At 46.5% G+C, this 25,243-nt stretch overlaps 1 protein-coding gene across 2 annotated transcripts in view; it reads right to left on the minus strand.

The window, feature by feature from the left end:
- The window catches only part of TOM1L1 (target of myb1 like 1 membrane trafficking protein), a 196,761-nt gene that overhangs the window by 21,907 nt on the left and 149,611 nt on the right, over nucleotides 1–25,243 (minus strand). For both annotated transcript variants that reach the window (XM_075347461.1, XM_075347460.1), the window contains 3 exons: nucleotides 8,628–8,730; nucleotides 3,461–3,521; nucleotides 207–444 (listed from right to left, as the gene is read on the minus strand). In XM_075347461.1, the coding sequence (XP_075203576.1) occupies nucleotides 207–444; nucleotides 3,461–3,521; nucleotides 8,628–8,730 (402 nt within the window). The remainder of the gene's footprint in view (nucleotides 1–206; nucleotides 445–3,460; nucleotides 3,522–8,627; nucleotides 8,731–25,243) is intronic.

Here is a 25,243-nt window from a genome sequence, read left to right on the forward strand (position 1 = left end):
TTCAGTGAAAAATCACTGATGTGTGAGCAGACTCATTGATTATAATGGGTCTGCGTATGTCAGTGATTCTGGTACGTATAAAAAAAGCACATACGTACCAGAATCACTGACGTGTGAAAGAGGCCTTAAAATGTATCCAAATGACACCTTTTCATTACTGCCGCCAATTGGATTCGTAAGCTCATCCACTCATCTTGGTAGCTCACCTGAAGCTTTTTGAGAAGGTTTATTTGTTATTGGCACAACTGTTGGAGTCAGAGTCGAGACTGTAGGAAACAGAGGTGCACTTGTTTCTGCAGGAACCGGATGTGTTAATAGGGGAACTGTGGGTAAAATTGGAGTTGGATGTTGGACTAATGGATAAAAAGGTGTTGAATCTGGAACTCTTGGGAAGAAAGGAGGTGCGGTTTGCATTGCCGGAGGGAAAGTTGTAGGATACGTAGCCTGTAAAACATAAACAACAAGGATCATACTGCCATGAATAGTTCCCTTATTTTGTTTCAATACAATAAAGCATTTCTCTCCTTCCGATCTTTGAAAATGAGAATCGTGTTTTGCCCATATTTCTCTATAGACCTACTTACAACCTTGATGGCACGGAATGTAGGGTATGCCTAAAATAATACTACAATTGTGCATTTCAGAGTGACAAATCTTTAAATTTAACATCCTGTATGTGATACAATTGGGGTGTAAAGGCCCTGTTACACACAGAGATAAATCTGCGGCAGATCTGTGGTTGCAGTGAAATTGAGGACAATCAGTGCCAGGTTTGTGGCTGTGTACAAATGGAACAATATGTCCATGATTTCACTGCAACCACAGATCTGCCAAAGATTTATCTCTGTGTGTGACGGGGCCTTAAGTCCCTTAAAGTGAATCTGTCACCAAGTTTTTGCCTCCTAATCTGAGCGTACCATAATGTAGGGGCAGAGATCCTGATTAAAGTGATTTGTCACTTACTCGGCTTCTTAGTGTAGTTTTCCATAAAGCACCATGCCAGCGTATTTTTTATCGCACCAATGGAGTTGTCGTTTCAATTTAAGTCCTCTTGCTGCTGTATTATATTCACCTTGCAGTGGCTTCAACTTCTATAGCTGCCGTTCCGGTCGGTCTCTTGTAATTTGTGACCTGTCGGCAGCTCCAGTATTTTAAGGAGTGCACTGGAGGTCACTATTCAATCCATCTGTATGAGAGCCTCGTTCTTGCTCTTATAGAGATGCATTGGGAACTTGTGACGTAACGTCTGACTTCTGGCCAGTGAGAAATTACAGTCACAAGATGGCATACTAGGACCAGTGTTGAAAAAGTATAACAACTGCTGGATGCTGCAGTATAAGGCTATGAGCCCATGCTGCGATATTGCTGCTTGCATTTTTCCTTGCAGATTTTAATTAATACTTCAAGTAAATACACATCCCAGGAAAATCTATGAGAATCCTGACTTGCTGAGCCTGTTTTTTCCTTGCAGATTTTGTTACAGAAAAAAGCAGCATGTCAATTGTTTCTGTGTTTTTTCCTGCAGATATAATCTACTGTAATACTCAAGCTTGATCGCTGCAGTGGCGTAGATCTGTCAGTGTTGCACTGACATTATGCATGCATCCAGCATGGTGTGTGAGGGTCTCCGTAGCTCAGTAACCTGGGATCAGCATGGTGATGACCCAGGGTTGCCATGGTAGCGACTGGGTCCCCGTGATCGCATTACAGGGACCCAACCACCAGGGAGATGTAAGCGATCCCTCTTCCACCTCCTGAATGCTGCAATCACATTGATCGCAGCATTCAGAGGGTTAAAGGGAATCTGTCAACACTTTGACCTTTTTACACTATTAATATGGGCAAACAGGTTATAGAATGCTGAAAAAATGTCATACCTGTATGTCTCCTATCAGATGTCTTGTGGAAAAATCATCTTTTATCACTTTATGTAAATTAATTCTTCCAGGCCATGGGGCAGATGCTGCCTGGAAGATAACTCCGCCTCCAGAACTTATTTTAAATAAAAGGGGCGTTACCAGTGTGAGACAAGTAACTGACACAGAACAGGAGAAATTAAATTTGTCTTCTTTCAAACATATTTTTTGCAGCTCCCTGAGCTCTGATTCATTGCAACAGTGATAAAACAATGTCTGCCTGGAAACTGGAGGCTGAAGCTGAGAGAATCCTGCAGAAGTGTCAGTTGTAATCACACACAGCTCTGCAGTGAGAGCAGAGAGCGGCCATCACACATCACACTGGTAATGCCTCTTTTATTTAAAATAAGCTCTGGAGGTGGAGATATCTTTCAGGTAGCCTCCGCCCCATAGCCTGGAAGACCTCATTTACATAAAGCGATAAAAGATGATATTTCAACAACAAGGCATCTGAAATGAGACATACATGGATGGCTTTTTTCAGCATTCTATAACCTCTATGCCCATACTAACAGGTTAAAAAGGTTAAAGTGGAGACAGATTCCCTTGAAACTGTATTGCTTCGGGCACTGAGATCTGGGACCATAACCTAACACTAGGAGCAGCTTAAGGCCCCTTTACACACTGAGACTTTCCAGCGATCCCACCGGCGATCCCAACCTGGCCGGGATCGCTACAAAGTCTCTTTGGAGTCGCTGGTGAGCTGTCAAACAGGCATACCTGGCCAACGACGCAGCAACGATGCGGATCTGCAGAACGACCTAGCTGGTCATTAGGGACGTATTAAAGCAGCTATTTGAAAGGGAAGTCGCTAACGAAGTCTTTGTAACGGTGTCAAACACACCGATGCATGCTGCTCAGCGGGAAAAAAAAGACCAAAAAATGGTCCTGAAAGATTTGTAGTGATCAGCAACCTAACAGCAGGGGCCAGGTCGTTGATGCGTGTCACACACTGCAAAGTCTCTGGGGAGGTTGCTATTGCGTCACAAAACCGGTGACGTTACAGCAATGTCGTTAGCGATGTTGCAGTGTGTAAAGGGGCCTTTACATTTAAAGCGCTACTAAAGTGCTGAAAAAACAAACAATTGCTTGAGTGGTTATTTAAATAACAGTTTTATCTGGAGGAGATTATCATTAGAGGATTAGTAAACCTGCTGCCAGGGAGTCCAATCCCACTCCTGTCACTGACATCTTTCTGCTTATGTACAAAGAAAGCTGTCAATCAGTGGTGTGGGCTGGGTTATTCAGAGCTCAGCCTTCAAAGAACTGGTATAGGTGCAGTAGATAAAACAGGGAATTTATCAAAACTGCAGCAAGCAGCCCAGTAAGGGATACATTGCTGATATTAGGATCTCTGTCCCGACATCATGCTGCTCTCAGATGGGGGAGCAAAAAGTTGTGACAGATTCCCTGTAATTATTCATGGTTAATTCCGAGTTGTCACAAAAATGTAACAAATCACAACCATATTGTTGAAGATAGTATGAGTACTTCTGAAGAGTGACTGATGGGCACTTAGGGATTGCTTCATTATATAGACTTACATTGTCATACAAACGTCTTGGGGGTAGAATCGGAAGTTGGTTCTGTCCTCCATATGGAAATCTGGTTAAAAAGAAATTAACAGAATTTCTAAGAACCTATTTTATCATAAGCATTTCAGTAAAATTTCCAATACTAAAGAATACATCTAGTATATGTGGCGCCCCTGAGGCTTCAGTCGCCACAGGGTATTGCATCTGACTTAAGGTGCAATATTCATCCTGGGTAAGGAAGAGGTTAACCACTGGTTTTCACTTACACAACACACACACAGCTTAGCAGCCCTGCTGAAACTGGGCTAAAGGTGGTCACCATAACAACGGGTGTTTCCCAGCCACCAGTGAGTCATCAGTAAGGTGGGGCAGCACAGGGGAAGTGAGAGAGCACACACATTCACCTCAGAATAGTCTGAGACTTAGAAGAACACGGTCGCTATAGAGAGTGCTTCAGAGCTTCTAAAGTTAGGATCGGGCAGACTGGAAGGAGCAGGAAATGACAGTGGAGGAGCTGGCTGACCAGTAGCTCCTGTGGGATGAAGGAGAAACACGGTTGCCGAGGGGAGAGCTTCATTGCTTTCTTGGAACCGACACTAATCAGGGTGCAGAGCCCTAGGGTGGAACAGACTTCACATTGGATCACCAGAATCTGCAGGACAGGGGGATTGCATGTCCCTCTGGCCACCACAGTTCCCGGAGCACAGTGCAACATATAGTCCGGGGTCGGGATCTAAGTCAGGCCCCACCACAGACCTGCAGCACCTGCAGATGGGACAGGAACTTTAACACTACACTGGGGTCCCCAAGCATTTCAGGTCACAGGGATCCACACTAAAAAGCGCAAGGAGGAAGGGCCCACAGACTACCACACCGATTCTGACCTTTGACTTACCCAGGATCAGCTGGAGCTTAATCGCAGCCGAGAACGGTGCCTCCAGGCAATCTATGAACTGTTAGTAAAAGACCTGGAACCACAATTGCTGTGTCACTCCTTTATTGCCGGCGCCGGCACCCCATGCTTCGGTGCCAATGGCTACCGACTCCCCCATCACCTCCCTGGGGCCCGCTTCACCTGTGGGGAGCAGAACCATCTTTGCTGCGACACCATCAGCCACAGAGGACATGTCCCGCAGCGGCGGCTAATCCCTGGCCGTGTACCACAGGTTTCGACACGAGACAAGCTTCCATTCCATCATCCTCCCTTTTATTGTACACCTCGGGGCCACGAAGCCGGGCAGGGCCATCCGTGACATCCCCAGACCCGACATCACTAACCCAGCGACGAGTAAAAGTTAACCCCTTGCCCCATGGGTGCTACATATACAAAGAAAGATTTCATGCACATCAGACAAATGATCCTACACATGTGGTCAAAATTGTTGGTCATTTAATTAAAGAAAAACCCACAATGGTCACAGAAATAACTTGAATCTGACAAAAGTAATAATAAATAAAAATCAATGAAAATGAACAAATGAAAGTCAGAAATTGCTTTTCAACCATGCTTCCACAGAATTAAAAATAAATAAATAAATAAATAGGCCTGAACAGAAGTGGTGGTACCCCTGAAAATAATGTGACAAAAGGGACATGTTAAATCAAGGTGTGTCCACTAATTAGCATCAACCGTGTTTATAATCTTGTAATCAGTCAGTGGGCCTGTATATAGCACTACAGATACTCACTGTGCTATTTAGTGACATGGTGTTTACCACACTCAACATGGACCAGAGAAAGTGAAGGAAAGAGTTGTCTCAGGAGATTAGAAAGAAAATTATAGAGAAGCATGTTAAAGGTAAAGGTTCTAAAACCATCTCCAAGCAGCTGGTCTCAGCATTCCCATATCATGCTGTCCTGCAGTATATTTACAACCTTTGACTAAACTCTGGTAAGATGAATTGCATTTACATCTATTATATATTAAAGTGTACTTTGTTTACTTTTTCTAAAGCCTGCTTTACACCAGGCAATCTATCGTGCGATAGATCGTCGGGGTCACGGTTTTTGTGACGCACATCCGGCATCGCTGGCGATGCCGGCCTGTGTGACACCTCCTAGCGACGCAGTATCGTTCACAAATCGTGAGTCGGGTACTGCTCGTTAGGTTCCATAATATCGGTTGATTTAGTTGACCATCGTTTCCGTGGTAGCACACGCCGCTCCGTGTGACACCACGGGAACGATGAGCAGCTCACCTGCCTCCCGCGGCCGCCGCCGGCTCTATGTGGAAGGAAGGAGGTGGGCGGGATGTTTACGTCCCGCTCATCTCCGCCCCTCCGCTTCTATTGGCCGGCGGCCGTGTGACGTCGCTGTGACGCCGAACGTCCCTCCCACTCCAGGAAGTGGACGTTCGCCGCCCACAGCGAGGTCGCACGAGAGGTAAGTATGTGTGACGGGGGTTACTGACTTTGTGCGACACGGGCAGCGATTTGCCCGTGACGCAAAAAGGACGGGGGCGGGTACGATCGATTGTGAAATCGCACAATCGGTCGTACCGTGTAAAGCAGGCTTTAGACTTGGCCCTGAAATCTGGAATATTACCCTAAAAGGAGAAAAATTGTTTCATTTATATTGCATAGGACCTCAAGATGAACATTTATTCCCTTTGATATTTTTTCTATTTATTCTCATAATGTTCTTTTGACTGAATGTATGTGTTTATATACATATGTAAGCATAATTAAGGTTCCCCTTGCAGCTTATTCTTTGTCTTTTTCATCCCCTATACTGGGCTATCCATTAATATATTTTGATAAATATATATATATATATATATATATATGTATATATATAAATTCTATATATTAATTTTGGACTTTGTTATTGGTGAATGTTTTTCACATATAATGTATATTTTTTCTTTTCTTCATTGTATAGTGTGACTCTGATGAAGGTCATATTAAAAGACCAAAACGTCAAAATTACTACCAGTAAACACATGTTCACATGCTGAGTTATATTAAAGTACCTGTTACCATGCATCTTTGTTTGAGAGCCAGATTTTTTCTCAGATAATGACTATTTCACTAAATATGCAGTAGTGGTACCCACCAGAGATTGAGCAACCTAGGACAACACCCTACCGTCTGCAAAGCAATTGTGAATGTGAATGATTTAACCTCACCCTCCTTCAAATGCTGCGGACCTTGGAGAATGATCAGAAAGTGCACTGGCCTGAATATCTGATTAAACAGACAATCGGGTTCACAGCACGACAGGGTACTCGCCCCACATGCTGATGTTTGGGAGGACAGGTAGGGAAATTAAAGACCTACACATGCTTGATTCTATGTTTGATCCTCCTCAGACCACTGCCATGTGGGCCCAGGAGTACTGGTGGTGCTTGAAAACGGTGCACAGGGTAGTGGACGATGTATGAGACAGGTGGCACATCAAGACTCGAGGTCAGTGTAGAGGGATGTTTTCGCTCAGGGGAGGAGGAGGAGGAGGAGGAGTGGGGGTCAGAACCAAAAGGTGGTCCGAGAAGTAAGATGACTGATGAAAGGTGGTACAGTTTGTAATGAAAAGGAGATTGGGGTCCAATATCATTCTATATGAAGTGGAACCAGTAGGGACTGGGAGGCTGACTCGAAATCTACATCACAACATGTTGAGGCAGTGCTAGTTTGGGGAACTACCGGCTGTTGAGGCGGTTCCCGAATCTGAGGAGAGTGAATCTACCCATAAATATTGATTGGTGAGTTGAACCAACTTCCTCAAAGGCTGTGGGCCTTTCTGTCGTAATGTTGCCCACCAGTGGCAGAGTGTTTCACAACCTGGGGTTCCCTCTAGAGACAATTTACAGGAGATCCAACCTGTTGCTCCCTCTAGTGATGATGATCAGGAAGAGCCAATCACTCCAATTCACCCTGTGGCTTCATCTAGAGATGATTCACAAGAAGAAGCAACAGCCCTAGCTCTGCATAAAACCACTCGGGCCACTGCAGTCAGGGAGAGAACTCCATTGGAGATGACTACGGTTGGATACAGTGTCGTATTCCCCAGAAGACACCTGCTGTTACTCTTGTGGAGTGCCTTCTGATCGTCTGACGTCTGACCCTCGCTGCGTGTGACAAGTGTTACATTCCTGTTTGGAGATCTGCTAGACCCATTAAAACAGAACTTTGCGACCAGAAGCAAAGTGCTCACAGTAAAAAGACTTTGTTAATTTTCTTAATCAAACCTCCATTTGAATTGACTCCCTGGGAGGGAGGAAAAGGGTGAGTTAGAGACAAGATAAGTTTGTAAAACATTGTGCTGCACCACTGAAGGGAAAGCTTGCGTGCTCATGAATTTATACTGTCCTTCACAGGTTATCCTATTTGCTGAAGCGTTATCAGAGTTATTGACTGGAACATTCCAGGTCCATGTCGATTGTGCAGCTCAGGGGTCCTGGTCAATCCTGACCAGGCGTGTTATATTTGTACTGGGAGTTATTTTGTATGACTTGTAAAAGTTCCCGCGACAACCTTAGTAAAGTAAAGTTCTTGGCAATAGTCGGGTCTTGTTCTTTGTCCATGGTCCGTTTTACCGTGCGGAGACCACTCTGCCACACGGTCTATACCTTCAAGATCAAAATCATTGGCACTGATCATGGCAAAACAGCTACATAATATATAATATTCTGGTGTTCTCTAAGACCTAAATATTAAAGGAAACCCGTCTCTCAATTCATGTTGCACAAACTGTGTGCTTACACAGCAGCTAAGTGGAAAGAAGCCGGCTGGGGGCCATGCTGTATCAAAATGTGATGTTTGAGAGAAAAGTATACCTGGCAGAAATTAAGCTGAATCATGCTGCCCGTGGTTTGAGTAGCATGAATCAGCAGACATGTGCCATTCAATGGGTTATTCTTACTATAAGCCTTCAATGTTTGGTCAGTAAGGGTCTGACTCCTAGGACTGAGGAGGATAGAACTGAGTTGTAGTATCGGGCACAGTTTCTGTTGAGACTGGTGCATACCTTCCTTAATTAAAAATTGAAGGAAATGTTGTGCTTGCTGGGCCACAGTAATCCCTTTATTCAGCTGATAGTAGTTGTCCCAAAGGTTGACCCCACCAATCAAACATAGCTTATCAATATCGGCATTAAGTGACTAATTTTAGAGTCCATTCATCCAGCAATAAATGTTTTCATAAACTACAAATTTAGAATAAAACCATTTTTTACTTACGGAGTATTTATAGACTCTTTAAGTTCCAGCAGGTCCACCTGTGGATACATGGAATTATTGCTCTTCTCATAGAGAGATGGTGGTTGTTGGGTCAATCCAGTATCTGCAATATAAAGTAAGCCTGGTTGTAAATGACAGGTATGCAGAAAATTAACATGGACTTGTCATCAATACCTTCTTAGTAATGAAATTCACCAATCATCCCCAACATTTTTTTTACTACTGGATCTTGAATCGACTTCTAAACCCATATTTATGTAAATTAGCTATCTCCTAAAGAACAACTAGGACTTCCCTGAAGCTTAAACATGTTTAATTGTTATCTATGCTTCAACATAATATTTCCAGAAGGTTGTGATGTGTTTGAATGTAGGGTGGTATGGAGCAGTAGTCATGGGCGAGAGTAATGGCTGGTTATGTGCACTTATGTTGTGAGGGAAGTACAGTATGCCCTTGCAGGCCAGATGATCCTAATGGCTTCGGCTGGCCCGCACCACATGTTACACAGTTCATCGAGGGAGATTGCCAGTTTCTTAAAAATGTAGACTTACTGTACAGTAGTGCCACAATGTGACTATGGGATAGCAAGGGACAGGTGCTCCTCTGCTGTCCCCCACATTAGGGGACCCTAGGCTATCCCTAATCTCAGGGTTACACCTGATGGTGGAGATGCCTGAGTCTCATGTTTCGTTATGCTCCTGACTAGAATGAATCTGATTCCCCATCCCACCAGGGAAGGTTGGGGCAAAAGTGAGATGGAAACACAGATAAAGACAGACAAGGAAAAAACAAAACTCTAAAGGTACCGTCACACTAAGCGACGCTCCAGCGATCCCACCAGCAACCTGACCTGGCAGGGATCGCTGGAGCGTTGCTACACGGGTTGCTGGTGAGCTGTCACACAGGCAGATCTCACCAGCAACCAGTGACCAGCCCCCAGCGACGCGTGGAAGCGATGCTGCGCTTGGTAACTCAGGTAAATATTGGGTAACCAACCCGATATTTACCTTGGTTACCAGCGCACACCGCTTAGCGCTGGCTCCCTGCACTCCTAGCCAGAGTACACATCGGGTTAATTACCCGATGTGTAGTCTGGCTATGTGTGCAGGGAGCAGGGAGCTGGCACTGACAGCGTGAGAGCGGCGGACGCTGGTAACAAAGGTAAATATCGGGTAACCAAGGAAAGGGCTTCTTGGTTACCCGATGTTTACCATGGTTACCAGCGTCCGCAGAAGCCGGCTCCCTGCTCACTGCACAGTCAGTTGTTGCTCTCTCGCTGTCACACACAGCGATGTGTGCTTCACAGCGGGAGAGCAACAACTAAAAAATGGTCCAGGACATTCAGCAACAACCAATGACCTCACAGCAGGGGCCAGGTTGTTGCTGGATGTCACACACAGCAACATCGCTAGCAAGTTGTGCCTCAGTAGCGATGTTGCTAGCGATGTTGCTTGTGTGACGGTACCTTTACACACTGCAAACACACAGGAATAGACAATGAGAAAAACAAGAGCAGGAAGGTTGCAAGGGTTAACTCTGCAACACCAGATAGTCTGGATCACAACACCTCACCAAACCAGCTAAGATAAATTACAGATGGCATAGAAGGAAGGCTCTAGTCAGCATATACAGGAGACAAGCAGATATAATTGGCTCCCCCACAACATGTGATCAAAGGAGACTAGCAAGCAGACTAGCAGAGATTAACTCTTACTAGCTTACTTATGAACTACCACTCTGCAGGTCGATGCCTGACGCCATGAAAGTTGGCGAAGTTTGCAAAAATATCTGTGTGAAAAGTGAAAAGTAGTTTGGCAGCAACTATATAAATATAATAATAGGTACATTTCTTCTCATACGATTCATTATCACAGAGTGTCATTAAGAACAATCTTTTCAGTTCACTTGTTCTAGCCTAATGTTATGGGGGCTGTCTGATTATAAAAACCAAAGAGATATCAGACAGTCAGGGTCCACCGTGCAAAGTCTCTGCTGCAGACTATGGCAAAGGATAAGGGGTATCTTGTACCATGAAAGCTGTACTGACACTGATACGTCTCAGTGACACTAGACACTAGATTCCTCCCTTACTCGGAGGGTGTATGGTATGATCTCTGTTAATGGTCACAGAGACAAAAGCAGTGAGTGTGAAATGGCACCTACCTAGGTCCGTTCCTCTAGAGGTGCCAGGAGACGGGCAGCAGCGTAAGCCGCACAAAGCTCCTACCTGCGTTCGCTCCACTAGTGTGCGAGGAAACGAACCACTAGATATGGCACCTGCCTAGGTCCGCTCCACTAGTGGTGCAAAAGAGACGGACAGCAGCACAAGCCGCACAAAGGTCCTACCTATGTTCGCTCCCCTAGTGTTCGAGGATACGAGCAACTGCCGGACTCACCATAAGGAACGTTACCCTAGCGGCAACGTCCACCTACGAGTAGAATCACAAGGCCCAGCCTGACCATGTGCCTCAGGCACCTGCCTATGTCCGCTCCAATAAGATGCAAGGATACGGACCGCAGTCAAAGCTGTAAGGTACAAGAACGCTACCCTGCCGGTAACGCTCACCTAGCATAGACAAAGAGATGCCTAGAGGGACGTGCACAGAGCGTCTACTCTCATGCATGAACCAAGAGGACTAAGCGCCGAGCAGCGTGCGTCAGGGTCTTATATAGACTCTGTGTCACATCCAAGATGGAGGACAACAGAGCCAATCCGCTGCCAAAACGACAGCAATGATGTCACGCTGGCCTATCACCAAGCAAGGCGTCACAAGCACATGACCAGCAACCAATCGGCTTAGAAGGTGTCAGAGACATGTGACCTCGTGTCAGTGATGATGTCACTCGCACATGTGCAATGGCGCCAAGATAGGACTTAGTCTCCAGCGCTCGCACATGTGCAGTAGCAAGAAATCTGAACATAGTCTCCAGTGCCACAGCAAAGGAGAAGGAGACACTCAGATACCCAGAAACGGGAACCGTAACACCTTCACTGGTCCCACTTGCTTCTCCACAACCCAGCCCAGTACCTCATCACAGTCCATGAAAGTCATTTTCTCCCCCTGTCTTCTCCCTCTTAACAGGACCGTGGCTGGACTGAGTTGTAAGCTCTCTGACGCTAAAGGAACTCCCACCTGAGGCAATCACTTTATTCCATGTCCTGCTTTGACTTGTACCAGGGTACTAGGACCTGTCTCACTCCATCACCTTAGTCATCTGGCCAGTCCTTTAATCCGACTCCCGTAAAACACTCTGCAACTCGGTCACTGACTCTGTTTTTCACTCTGTCTCAGTTTTCTCTCTTGCGTGCCTATAGACATCGCAGCTGTGACGGGGGCGGGGACTATCGCGCTCGGCATCGCTACAATCGGCTTGCGATGTCGTAGTGTGCAAAGTACCCCTAAATCCAAAAGTCTATAGCCACTCTATGTAACTAAAGGCTTATGAATAGTGATGGGCAAACACGCAGATTTTCAGGATCGACTAGTCCAACTGGATTTAAAAAAAACCCAATACAACAAATCCCGGTTCGGGACTGGAATTAATCCCAGATATCTGCCCGGATGCCGATCCTAGTAAGTCTAACTTTATGGGGACCTGAATATTGCGCTTTAAAATGGTGGTAGAAAGGGCTAGGTGGATTAGAGCAAGTGCGTTATATCTACTGAGTCTCCAGCGCGGCTGTAACACTGCTTCCAGGGCTACTCATTACTCTCATACATATTCACTGCTTCCGCCTTCCACCGGCAGTCCCGAGTCTTTGATTGGTTGCAGTCAGACTCCACCCCCACCCTGTGTGACAGCGTGCATGACTGCTTGGAATCACACACACTGTCTGTGTACCTACAATGATGTAAAAATAAATAAAAAAAATAAAAAAATTGGAGCAGGGTCCCCCGATATTGGGATACCTAGCACAGATAAAACATACTGAAACAGGCTGCAGCCCCCAGCCGCGCACTTATCTAGGCTACGTATCAAGATAAAAGCGGCCCCAGAAGTAGTGTTACTGCAGTGCGGGAGACTCGGGAAGTATAACGCATCTGCTCTAATCCCCCTAGCCCTCTATACTACCATTTTAAATCATTTTTTGAAAAATCAATGAGAGGAGAATAAGGTAAGTAAGGAATGATAGTACAATTTCCATTTAAAAACTCATATAGCTTAACTTTCATCATAGTGTCATAGTGTTAAGGTTAAAGGTAGCCTTAAAGGGAATCTGTCACCAGGTTTTTGCTACCTAATCTGAGAGCAGCATTATGTAGGTGCAGAGACCCTGATACCAGCGATGAGCTGTTTGCTGTCATTTTGATAAAATCAATGTTTTCTCTGCTGCAGATCTAGCAGTTATACAAAGCTCTTGGATATGCTGGACTACCTGGCAGAACGCCAAGTAGTCCTGTAATGATAATCTAATGGGTGATTAATCAGTCATTTTATCAAAACTACACTAAGCAGTCCAGTAAGGGAAACGCCATTGCAATCAGGATCTCTGTCTCTTTTGGTGATTTCAGATTAGCCTATAGCCTAACATGTTCGTCAATGCAATTGATGGCCAGCATGACATCCCCCACCATAACTGGTGCTTTAAAGTTTATACAGTGGGTAAAAAAAAGTATTTAGTCAGCCACCAATTGTGCAAGTTCTCCCACTTAAAAAGTTGAGAGAGGCCTGTAATTAATATCATAGGTAGACCACAACTATGAGACACAAAATGAGAAAACAAATCCAGAAAATCACCTTATCTGATTTGGCAAGATTTTTTTTTTAAAATCATGGTGGAAAATAAGTATTTAGTCACCTAAAAACATGCAGGATTTGTGGCTCTCACAGATCTGTAACTTCTTCTTTAAGAGGCTCCTCTGTCCTCCACTCATTACCTGTAGTAAGCACCTTTTGAACTTGTTATCAGTATAAAAGACACTTGTCCACAACCTCAAACAGTCACACTCCAAACTCCACTATTGTGAAGACCAAAGAGCTGTCGAAGGACACCAGAAACAAAATTGTAGCCCTGCACCAGGCTGGGAAAACTGATTTTGCAATAGACAAGCAGCTTGGTGGATGAAATCAACTGTGGGAGCAATAATAAGAAAATGGAAGACATACAAGAGCACTGATAATCTCCCTCGATCTGGGGCTCCACGCAAGATCTCACCCCGTGGAGTCAAGATGATCACAAGAACGGTGAGCAAAAATCCCAGAACCACATGGGGGACCTAGTGAATGACCTGCATAGAGCTGTGACCACCGTAACAAAGGCTACCATCAGTAACACACTACGCCGCCAGGAACTTAGATCCTGCAGTGCTAGACGTGTTCCCCTGCTTAAGCCAGTACATGTCCAGAACCGTCTGAAGTTTGAATTATCCAGAAGAGTATTGGGAGAATTTCCTATGGTCTGATGAAACCAAAGTAGAAATTTTTGGTAGAAACAAAACTCGTTGTGTTTGGAGGAAACAGAATGCTGAGTTGCATCCAAAGCACACATACCTACTGTGAAGCATGGGGGTGACAACATCATGCTTTAGGGCTGTTTCTCTGCAAAGAGACCAGGATGACTGATCCATGTACATGACAGAATTAATTGGACCATGTATCACATGAGATTTTGAGTGCAAACCTCTTTCCATCAGGAAGGGCATTGAAGATGAAACGTGGCTGGGTCTTTCAGCATGATAATGATCCCAAGCACACTGCCATGGCAATGAAGGAGTGGCTTTGTAAGAAGCATATGACAATCCTGGAGTGGCCTAGCCAGTCTCCAGATCTCAACCCCATAGAAAACCTTTGGAAGGAGTTGAAAGTCCGTGTTGCCCAGCAACAGTTGCAAAACATCACTGCTCTAGAGGAGATCTGCATGGAGGAATGGGCCAACATACCACCAAGAGTGTGTGCCAACCTTATGAAGACTTATAGAAAATGTTTGACCTCTGTCATTGCCAACAAAGGATATATAACAAAATATTGAGATGAACTTTTGTTATTGACCAAATACTTATTTTCCACCATAATTTGCAAAAACTCTTACAAGGTGATTTTCTGGCTTTGTTTTCTCATTTTGTCTCTCATAGTTGTGGTCTTCCTATGATGTCAATTACAGGCCTCTAATCTTCATAAGTGGTAGAACTTGCACAATTGGTGGCTGACTAAATACTTTTTCCCCACTGTATGTAATGTGCAACAATTAAATATGTAGTGTGAAATATACTGGATATGAAATACATTTCCAAGAAATTTTGTTTCCTGGGTAACCAGTTCTAAGGTCAGGCAAGGAAAAATCCAAAGTGCTACAGGATCTCCTGCAGCCTGATAATTATTAAGCCACTCACCTGGGTTACGCTGACAACACTGCTGAAATCTCACGTGTCTTTGTGTACAGGAAGATTTTATATAATAGGTAAACTGACTCCTTAAGGTCTTTGCATTGAATAGATACTTTATGTAGAAAGTGCACTTCACAGAGTGATATGCTAATCAATTCACAATATCCCTAATATTGGGGGGTCTGTCACTCTCTAATTGTCCTCAATGTGCACTGCAGGGTCTGTCACTATCTGCCTGCCCTCCATGTATAATACAGGGACTGTCACTATCTGCCTGCCCTCCATGTATAGTACAGGGTCTGTCACTCTCTACCTGCCCTCCATGTATAGTACAGGGTCTGTCACTCTCTACCTGCCCTCCATGTATAGTACAGGGTCTGTCACTCTCTACCTGCCCTCCATGTATAGTACAGGGTCTGTCACTCTCCACCTGCCCTCCATGTATATTACAGGGTCTGTTACTCTCCACCTGCCCTCCATGTATAGTACAGGGTCTGTCCCTCTCCGCCTGCCCTCCATGTATAATACAGGGTCTGTCACTCTCTACCTGCCCTTCATGTATAATACAGGGTCTGTCACTCTCTACCTGCCTCCATGTATAGTACAGGGTCTGTCACTCTCCACCTGCCCTCCATGTATAGTACAGGGTCTGTCACTCTCTACCTGCCCTCCATGTATAATACAGGGTCTGTCACTCTCTACCTGCCCTCCATGTATAGTACAGGGTCTGTCACTATTTACCTGCCCTCCATGTATAATACAGGGTCTGTCACTATCTGCCTGCCCTCCATGTATAATACAGGGTCTGTCACTATCTGCCTGCCCTCCATGTATGGTACAGGGTCTGTCACTATCTGCCTGCCCTCCATGTATAGTACAGGGTCTGTCACTCTCTACCTGCCCTCCATGTATAATACAGGGTCTGTCACTCTCTACCTGCCCTCCATGTATAATACAGGGTCTGTCACTCTCTACCTGCCCTCCATGTATAATACAGGGTCTGTCACTCTCTACCTGCCCTCCATGTATAGTACATGGTCTGTCACTCTCTGCCTGCCCTCCATGTATAGTACAGGGTCTGTCACTCTCTACCTGCCCTCCATGTATAGTACAGGGACTGTCACTATCTGCCTGCCCTCCATGTATGGTACAGGGTCTGTCACTATCTGCCTGCCCTCCATGTATAGTACAGGGTCTGTCACTCTCTACCTGCCCTCCATGTATAATACAGGGTCTGTCACTCTCTACCTGCCCTCCATGTATAATAGAGGGTCTGTCACTCTCTACCTGCCCTCCATGTATAATACAGGGTCTGTCACTCTCTACCTGCCCTCCATGTATAGTACATGGTCTGTCACTCTCTGCCTGCCCTCCATGTATAGTACAGGGTCTGTCACTCTCTACCTGCCCTCCATGTATAGTACAGGGACTGTCACTCTCTACTTGCCCTCCTTGTATAGTACAGGGTCTGTCACTATAAACTCTTGTGTATCCTGCTTTCTCTGCATCTGGTATTTCTGAGAACTACTCCTCTTTCCCATGATCTGATTTCCCTTGTGTATCCTGCTTTCTCTGCATCTTTCTTGGTATGTGTGTAACTGACCACTCCATGAACCCCCTTCTCACTTTTCTTTATAACCCCCTTGTTATCTGTGCCTATGCTATCCTACATCTGGGCTCAGCTTTGATTTAAGTAATCAGGATGAGTATTATTATTATTTATTATTATAGCGCCATCAATTCCATGGCGCTTTACATGTGAAAGGGGTATACATAATAGGGACAAGTACAATAATCATAAACAATACAGGACACAGACTGGTACAGGAGGATAGAGGTCCCTGCCCGCGAAGGCTCACAGTCTACAAGGGATAGGTGAGGATACAGTAGGTTAGTGTAGAGCTGATTGTGCGGCGCTGTATCAGACTGAGGGTTACAGCAGGTTGCAGGCTTGTCGGAAGAGGTGGGTCTTCAGGTTCCTTTTGAAGCTTGTCAAGGTAGGCGAGAGTCTGATGTGTTGAGGCAGAGCATTCCAGAGTATGGGGGAGGCGCAGGAGAAATCTTGGATACGATGGTGGGAAGAGGAGATGAGAGGGGAGTAGAGAAGGAGATCTTGTGATGATCGAAGGTTACGTGCAGGTAAGTACCAGGAGACTAGGTCAGAGATGTAGGGAGGAGACAGGTTGTGGATGGCTTTGTAGGTCATGGTTAGGGTTTTGAACTGAAGTCGTTGGTCAATGGGAAGCCAGTGAAGGGATTGGCAGAGAGGAGAGGTCGGGGAGTAACGGGGGGACAGGTGGATTAGTCGGGTAGCATAGTTTAGAATAGATTGTAGGGTTACGAAACTGTTAGAAGTGAGGCCACAGAGCAGGAGGTTGCAATAGTCCAGGCGGGATATAATAAGGGCATGCACTAGAGTTTTTGCAGCTTCTTGGAAAAGGAATGTACGAATCCGGGAAATATTTGTGAGTTGGAGGTGGCAGAAGGTGAAGAGGGCTTGGATGTGTGGCTTGAAAGAGAGATCAGAGTCTAAGATTACTCCCAGGCAGCGAGCATATGGCACTGGGGAAAGTGAGCAGCCATTGACATTGATGGATATGTCAGGTGGGGGGGTTGGGTGAGGAGGAGGAAAGACAATGAATTCTGTTTTGTCCGTGTTCAATTTTAAGAATCGAGCAGAGAAAAAGGATGAAATAGCAGACAGACATTGTGGGATTCTGGTTAGTAGGGAGGTGATGTCAGGTCCAAAGAGGTAGATCTGCGTATCATTAGCGTAGAGATGATACTGAAAACCGTAGGACTCTATGAGCTGTCCCAGGTCGAAGGTGTAAATTGAGAACAGCAGGGGTCCAAGAACTTAACTCCGGGGGACTCCGACAGACAGGGGGCGAGATAAGGAAGTGGTGTAAGAGTGGGAGACGCTGAAAGTTCGGTTGGTTAAGTATGAGAAGATCCAAGATAGGGCCAAGTCTGCGATGCCCAGAGACGAGAGAATTTGTAGTAGAAGGGAGTGGTCTACTGTGTCAAAGGCAGAGGACAGGTCCAGGAGGAGGAGGACAGAGTAGTGTCGCTTGGATTTTGCGGTTAGTAGGTCGTTAGTGACTTTGGTTAGGGCAATTTCAGTGGAATGATGGGGTCGGAAGCCAGATTGTAACCGGTCAAAGAGGGAGCAGGAAGAGAGGTACGAGGACAGTTCAAGATGGACATGCTGTTCCAGTACTTTTGAGGCATAAAGAAGAAGTGATATGGGGCGATAGTTTGACACAGAGGAAGGGTCAAGGGAGGGCTTTTTGAGGATGGGTGTGATGGAGGCATGTTTAAAGCATGAAGGGAATACACCAGTTGTTAGTGATAGGTTGAAGAGATGGGTTAGAGTCGGGATGAAGACTGTGGTGAGATTTGGGATGAGGTGGGATGGGAGTGGATCAAGCAGGCACGTTGTGAGATGTGATCTTGAGAGTAGACTGGAAAGATGATATTCTGTCATGGTGCAGAAGCTGGATTTGGAGGAAGAAGGCTGAGTAGTTGTAAGGACTGGATGTGGTGATTGTGGGCCAAAGCTTGCTCTGATGTTGTCGATCATCTGCTTGAAGAAAGAGGCAAAGTCTTTAGATGAGATGAGAGGAGAGAGAGGTGGTGCCGGGGAATGGAGGAGAGAGTCAAAAGTGTTGAATAGCTGTTTAGGGTTGCGGGATAAAGAGGATATGAGGGATGAGAAGTAGGTTTGTTTTGCAGCAGTGAGTGCAGACTTGAAAGTGGTGAGAGCCTGTTTGTATGTAATGAAGTCCTCAGTGGAATGAGACCTTTTCCATCTGCGCTGAGCAATTCTGGAAGCATGTCTCAATTCTTTAGTCTGGTTCGTGTGCCAGGGTTGCCTGTTGATTGTGCGGGTTTTGGTGTGAGAGAGGGGCAGCTGATTCAAGAGCTGCAGAGATGGTGGTGTGGTATAAAGTGGCAGCAGCATCTGCATCGTGTGAAGAAGCGATGTCTGCAAGAGGGAAAAGAGACTGAGAGAGTGAGTGTAAATCAAGGTGATTGATATTTCTGTGGGGGTGTGAAAGTTTGTGGTAGAGGGTTGTGTAATTAGAGAAGAGAGGGAAGAAAATGTGAGTAGGTTGTGGTCAGATAGAGGGAGAGGTGAGTTAGAGAGGTTAGATAGGGAACAGAGATGAGTGAAGATGAGGTCCAGCGTGTGGCCATCTTTGTGAGTAGCTGCAGAGGACCATTGGGTGAGGCTGAAGGAGGAAGCGAGTGTTAGACGTTTAGAGACAGATCAGTGGGAAGTGTCAATGGGGATGTTAAAGTTGCCCATGATGATTGTGGGGATATCGGTGGAAAGGAAATGTAGTAGCCATGTGGTGAAATGGTCAAAAAAGGCAGTAGCTGGCCCTGGGGGATGATAAATGACGGCCAGTTGTAGATTGGAAGGGGAGTAGATTCGTACGGAGTGCACCTCAAAAGAGGGGAGAGTAACTGAGGGTGGCAGTGGAATTGGTGTAAAGGAGCATTGTTTGGACGGGAGCAAACCAACTCCTCCAACATGCTTGTTACTGGGGCGGTGGGTGTGAGAGAGTTGCAGACCACCATAAGAAAGTGCAGCAGGAGAAGCAGTGTCAGAGGGGGTGAGCCAGGTTTCTGTGATGCCAAGAATGGAAAGTTTATTAGTGATGAAAAGATCATGGATGTAGGGAAGTTTATTGCAGACAGAGCGAGCATTCTATAGAGCTGTTAGTGGGACTGGGGGAGTGGGAGCTGGGTGAATGGGTATAAGGTTAGAAGGGTTGCGGAAATTTGTGTTGGAGTGTGGATGGCAGTTAGATGTACCAGCCCCTCCCTTCTGTGATCTGCCTGAGTGTTTTTCTAACACTATATATTTGGCCCATATTATTGGCTGAGATATTGTCAGCGTGTGTATCCCTAAAGCGGGCTTTACACCCTGCAATCTTGCTAGCGAGATTGCAAGTGATCGTACCCCCCCCCGTCGGTTGTGTGACACGGGCAAATCGCTGCCCGTCGTGCACAAGCTTGCTTACCCCCGTCACACGCACTTACCTGTCCTGCGACGTCGCTCTGGCCGGCGATCAGCCTCCTTTCTAAGGGGGCGGGTCGTGCGGCGTCACAGCGACGTCACACGGCAGCCGTCCAATAGAAGCGGAGGGCGGAGATGAGCGGGACGTGAACATCCCGCCCACCTCCTTCCTTCCGCATTGGCGGTGGAGACAGGTAAGGAGATGTTCCTCGCTCCTGCGGTGTCACACATAGCAATGTGTGCTGCTGCAGGAACAAGGAACAACATCGCTAATTAGAAGAGAACAATTTTTTGTTTTAGGACGACCTCTCCGCGACAAAAGATTTTGGCTGCTTTTGCGATCGTTTTAGGTCGCTCATAAGTGTCACACACTGCGATATCGTTAATGATGCCGGATGTGCGTCACAAACAACGTGACCCCGGCAATAAATCCTTAACGATATCGTAGCATGTAAAGCCCGCTTTAGTGTGGATCTATAAGTGTGCAATAATGAATTAGGCCAGAATTGGGACTGGAAGGTAACTGGATACATAGTCACTTTAAACAATGTTTGTGTTTCATGTTCACCTCTAAAATACTTCACTATCTACTTACCCCTCTGATCCCTACACCCAGTAATGAGCTATTCATCTCTCCCTCCATTCTCCTCACCCATCTCACCCTCTATTCTGATCTGTTCTGGCATATAACACCCGACCACCTCATGGCCTCTCCTGCTTCCAGATGCTAACATTCTGTCTGCTTCTACTCGCTGCTGGAGATATCTCTCCAAATCCTGGTCCTCCTCATCACAACCCCATAGTCACTTCTAACTGCCATCCACACTCTAACACAAATTTCCGCAACCTTTCTAACCTTATACCCATTCACCTAGACCCTGCTCTTCTTGTCCCCCTAACAGCGTTCTATGGAACGCTCCCTCTGTCTGCAATAAACTTTCCTACATCCATGATCTTTTCATCACTAATAAACTCTCCTTCCTCGGCATCACTGAAACCTGGCTCACCCCCTCTAACACAGCCTCCCCTGCTGCACTTTCTTATAATGGTCTCCATCTCTCTCACATCCCCCGCCCCAGTAACAAACATGGTGGAGGAGTTGGTTTTCTCCTGTCAGAGAAATGCTCCTTCACCCTTCTCCAACTGCCACCCTCCATTATGCTCCCCTCTTTTGAAGTGCACTCCATCCGCATCTATTCCCACTCCAACCTCCAACTGGGCTGTCATTTACCGCCCCCCCCCCTCCCTGGGCCAGTCATCATCTTTTTCGACCACTTCACCACCTGGCTACTTCATTTCCTTTCCACAGACATCCCCACCATCATCATGGGTGACTTTAACATCCCCATCGACTCTTCCCACTCATCTCTCTCTAAACTTCTAACACTCACTTCCTCCTTTGGCCTCACCCAATGGTCCTCTGTAGCTACTCACAAAGATGGCCACATGCTTGACCTCATCTTCACTCGCCTCTGTTCTCTATCCAACCTCTCAAACTCACCACTCCTGCTGTCTGACCACAACCTACCAACATTATCTTCCCTCTCTTCTCCAAGTATGCAAACCCCCTCCACAAACTTTCACACCCTTGCAGAAATATTAAACACCTTGATTTACATTCCCTTTGTCAGTCTCTTCTCCCTCTTGCAGACATTGCATCTTTACATGATGCAGATGCTGCTGCCACTTTATACACCATCATCTCTGTAGCTCTCGAATTGGCCACCCCCCCTCACGCACAGCAAAACCTGCACAATCAACAGGCAACTCTGGCACACGAGCCAGACTAAAGAAGTAAAGAAGTGAGACGAGCTTCCAGGGTTGCTGAGGGCAGATGGAAGAGGTCTTTATTCCATTGAGCACTTCGTCACATACAACCAGGCCCTCACCACTTTCAAGTCTGCACTCCCTGCTGCAAAACAAATCTACTTCTCATCCCTCATATCCTCGCTATCTCACAACCCTAAACAGCTATTCAACACTTTTAACTATCTCCTTCATCCCCTGGCGCCACCTCCCTCTCCTCTCATCTCAGCTGAAGACTTTGCCTCTTTCTTCAAGCAGAAGATTGACAACATCAATGCAAGCTTTGGCCCACAATCCCCACAGTCCCTCCTCATAACTACTCATCCTTCTTCCTCCAAAATCCAGCTTCTCCATGACAGAAGATCATCTTTCCACTCTACTCTCAAGATCACATATCACCACCTGTCCGCTTGACCCACTCCCATCCCACCTCATCCCCAATCTCACTACAGCCTTCATCTCAACCCTAACCCATCTCTTCAACCTATCACTGTCAACTGATGTATTCCCTTCATGCTTTAAACATGCCTCCATCACACTCATCCACAAAATTCCCTCCCTTGACCCTTACTCTGTGTCAAACTATCGCCCTATATCACTAATCCCCTGTGCCTCAAAACTACTGGAACAGTATGTCCATCTTGAACTGTCCTCACACATCTCTTCTTGCTCCCTCTTTGCCTGGTTACAATCTGGCTTCCGACCTCATCATTCCACTGAAACTGCCCTAACTTAAGTCACCAATGGCCTACTAACCGCCAAAGCCGAGCAACACTACTCTGTCCTCCTCCTGGACCTGTCCTCTGCCTTTGACACAGTAGACCATTCCCTTCTACTACAAATTCTCTCGTCTCTGGGCATCTCTGGCGCTATCTTGGATCTCCTCATACCTAACCGAATTTTCAGCGTCTCTGCCTCTCACACTACTTCCTCATCTCGCCCCCTATTTGTCGGTGTCCCTGCTGTTCTCCATCTACACCTTCAGCCTGGGACAGCTCATAGAGTCCCCTGGCTTTCAGTATCACCTCTACGCTGATGATACGCAGATCTACCTCTCTAGACCTGACATCACCACCTTAGTAACCAAAATTCCACAGTGTCTGTCTGCTATTTCATCCTTCTTCTCTGATCGATTTCTAAAACTGAATGTGGACAAAACAGAATTCATTATCTTTCCTCCTCATTCAACACCCCAACTGACCTATCCATCAATGTAAATGGCTGCTCACTTTCCCCAGTCCCACGTGCTCGCTGTCTGGGGGTAACTCTAGACTCTAATCTCTCTTTCAAGCCACACATTCAAGCTCTCTTCACCTTCTGCCACCTCCAACTCACAAATATTTCCCGGATTCATACATTCCTTTTCCAAGAAGCTGCAAAAACCCTAGTGCATGCCCTTATTATATCCCGCCTGGACTATTGCAACCTCCTGCTCTGTGGCCTAACTTCTAACAGTCTCGCACCCCTACAATCTATTCTAAACTATGCTGCCACACTAATTCACCTGTCCCTCCGCTACACCCCGACCTCTCCTCTCTGCCAATTCCTTTACTGTCTTCCCATTGCCCAACGACTCCAGTTCAAAACCCTAATCATGACCTACAAAGACAGCCACAACCTGTCTCCTCCCTACATCTGTGACCTAGTTTCCCGGTACTTACGTAACCTTTGATCCTCACAAGATCTCCTTCTCTACTCCTCTCTCATCTCCTCTCCCCACCATCGCATCCAAGATTTCTCCTGTGCCTCCCCCATACTCTGTAATGCTCTGCCTCAACACATCAGACTCTCGCCAACCTTGACAAGCTTCAAAAGTAACCTGAAAACTCCCCTCTTCCGACAAGCCTGCAACCTGCAGTAACCCTCAGTCTAATATAGCACCGCATGACCATCTCTACTCTCACCTACTGTATTCTCACCCATCCCTTGTAGACTGTGAGCTCTCGCGGGCAGGATCCTCTCTCCTCCTGTACCAGTCTGTGCCTTGTTTTTTTCATGATTATTGTATTTGTCCCCATTATGTGTACCCCTTTTCACATGTAAAGTACCATAGAATAAATGGCGCTATAATAATAAATAATAACAACTATCTATCTGACCTCCATGTATAGTAAAGGGTGTGTCACTATCTACCTGCCCTCCATGTATAGTACAGGATCTGTCACTCCCTACCTGTCCTCCATGTGTAGTGCAAGGTCTGTCTCCCTCTACCTGCCCTCCATGTATAGTACAGGGTCTGTCACTCTCTACCTGCCCTCCATGTGTAATGTGGGGGTCTATCACTATCTACTTGCCGTCCATGTGTAGTACGGGGTCTGTCACTATCTACCTGCCCTCTATGTATACTACAGGGTCTGTCACTATCTACCTGCCCTCCATGTGTAGTGTGGGGACTGTCATTCTTGCCCTGTCCTCCATGTATAGCGTGGGGTCTATCACTCTCTACCTGTCTGTGACGCCCTGGCACCGCCAGGTGGTCAGAGAGGTACATTACACCCCACATAACACCTTCCCACACAAGGAATGCACCAGCCACAAAATCTAGCCACCCCCCTAGGGTAAGAAGGACACACCAGTGGGCAGGACCAGTCGGATTGGGAGCACCCACCTAGGGGTCTTGAGGATCCGCGGGCGGGAACAAGTGAGATGAGTTTTGAGTTAGAAGTTGGAGAGGTGTGACAGTGACAGACTGTCAAGAGGAAAGCTGAGCCCAGTGAGGGTAGGCAGGGTAGTGGCCCTGGTTCTACTGGCTAGGTGGCAAGCAGTGCACTGTGTCCAAAGGCGATGGGAATACGGTCGCGGGAGAGCCAGAGTGGACCGGGACAGGGTTGGAGCCTGCCGGTACCGACAGCGGAGACCCGGTCTGGAAACCGTGCACAGGCGGGATACCTGGACCCTAGTTAGAAGATGGTTGCAAGCCCCTTCTCTAATTCACCAGGCCGGGAGCAGGTTTCAAGCCTAGCTCCAGATGTTTAGCCCAGATAGAGCGAACCGGCAGCCCACCGCGGGGGATAGGGTATCCGAAATCAGCCACTGAAATCCCAAGGGTCAATGTTCGTGGGCAACGGCTCCTCAGGTACACAAGACACCGGGAGCGGATTTCTCCCTTTCCACATGGGTTAAATCAACACAAGAAAATTGCAGAGTGCCGGAGGAAGGGACATTGGTGCAATTTATTCCACAGTGAGTATGTGGTGCCCTGGACTAGCCAGGTCGTCACAGGTAACACACACACACACACCCCCACCCCCTAGACAGTAACATTAGCCAAACACAAAACCCTTGTTGCCTCCCTCCAGGGTCTGATGTCCACACCAGGTGTGGCGGAGCCAAGTGGTTGGCCCCACCCACCGAGGAGTTCACAGGCCTGGAGGCGGGAAAAGGAGTCAGTTAGAGTTTGGAGGTTGAAGTGAGAGGAGTAAAGTGGAGAGTGTCTGGGTTTGTGGCCCAGGCAC

Source organism: Anomaloglossus baeobatrachus, chromosome 5, assembly GCF_048569485.1.
Source record: "Anomaloglossus baeobatrachus isolate aAnoBae1 chromosome 5, aAnoBae1.hap1, whole genome shotgun sequence".
NCBI lineage: Eukaryota > Metazoa > Chordata > Amphibia > Anura > Aromobatidae > Anomaloglossus > Anomaloglossus baeobatrachus.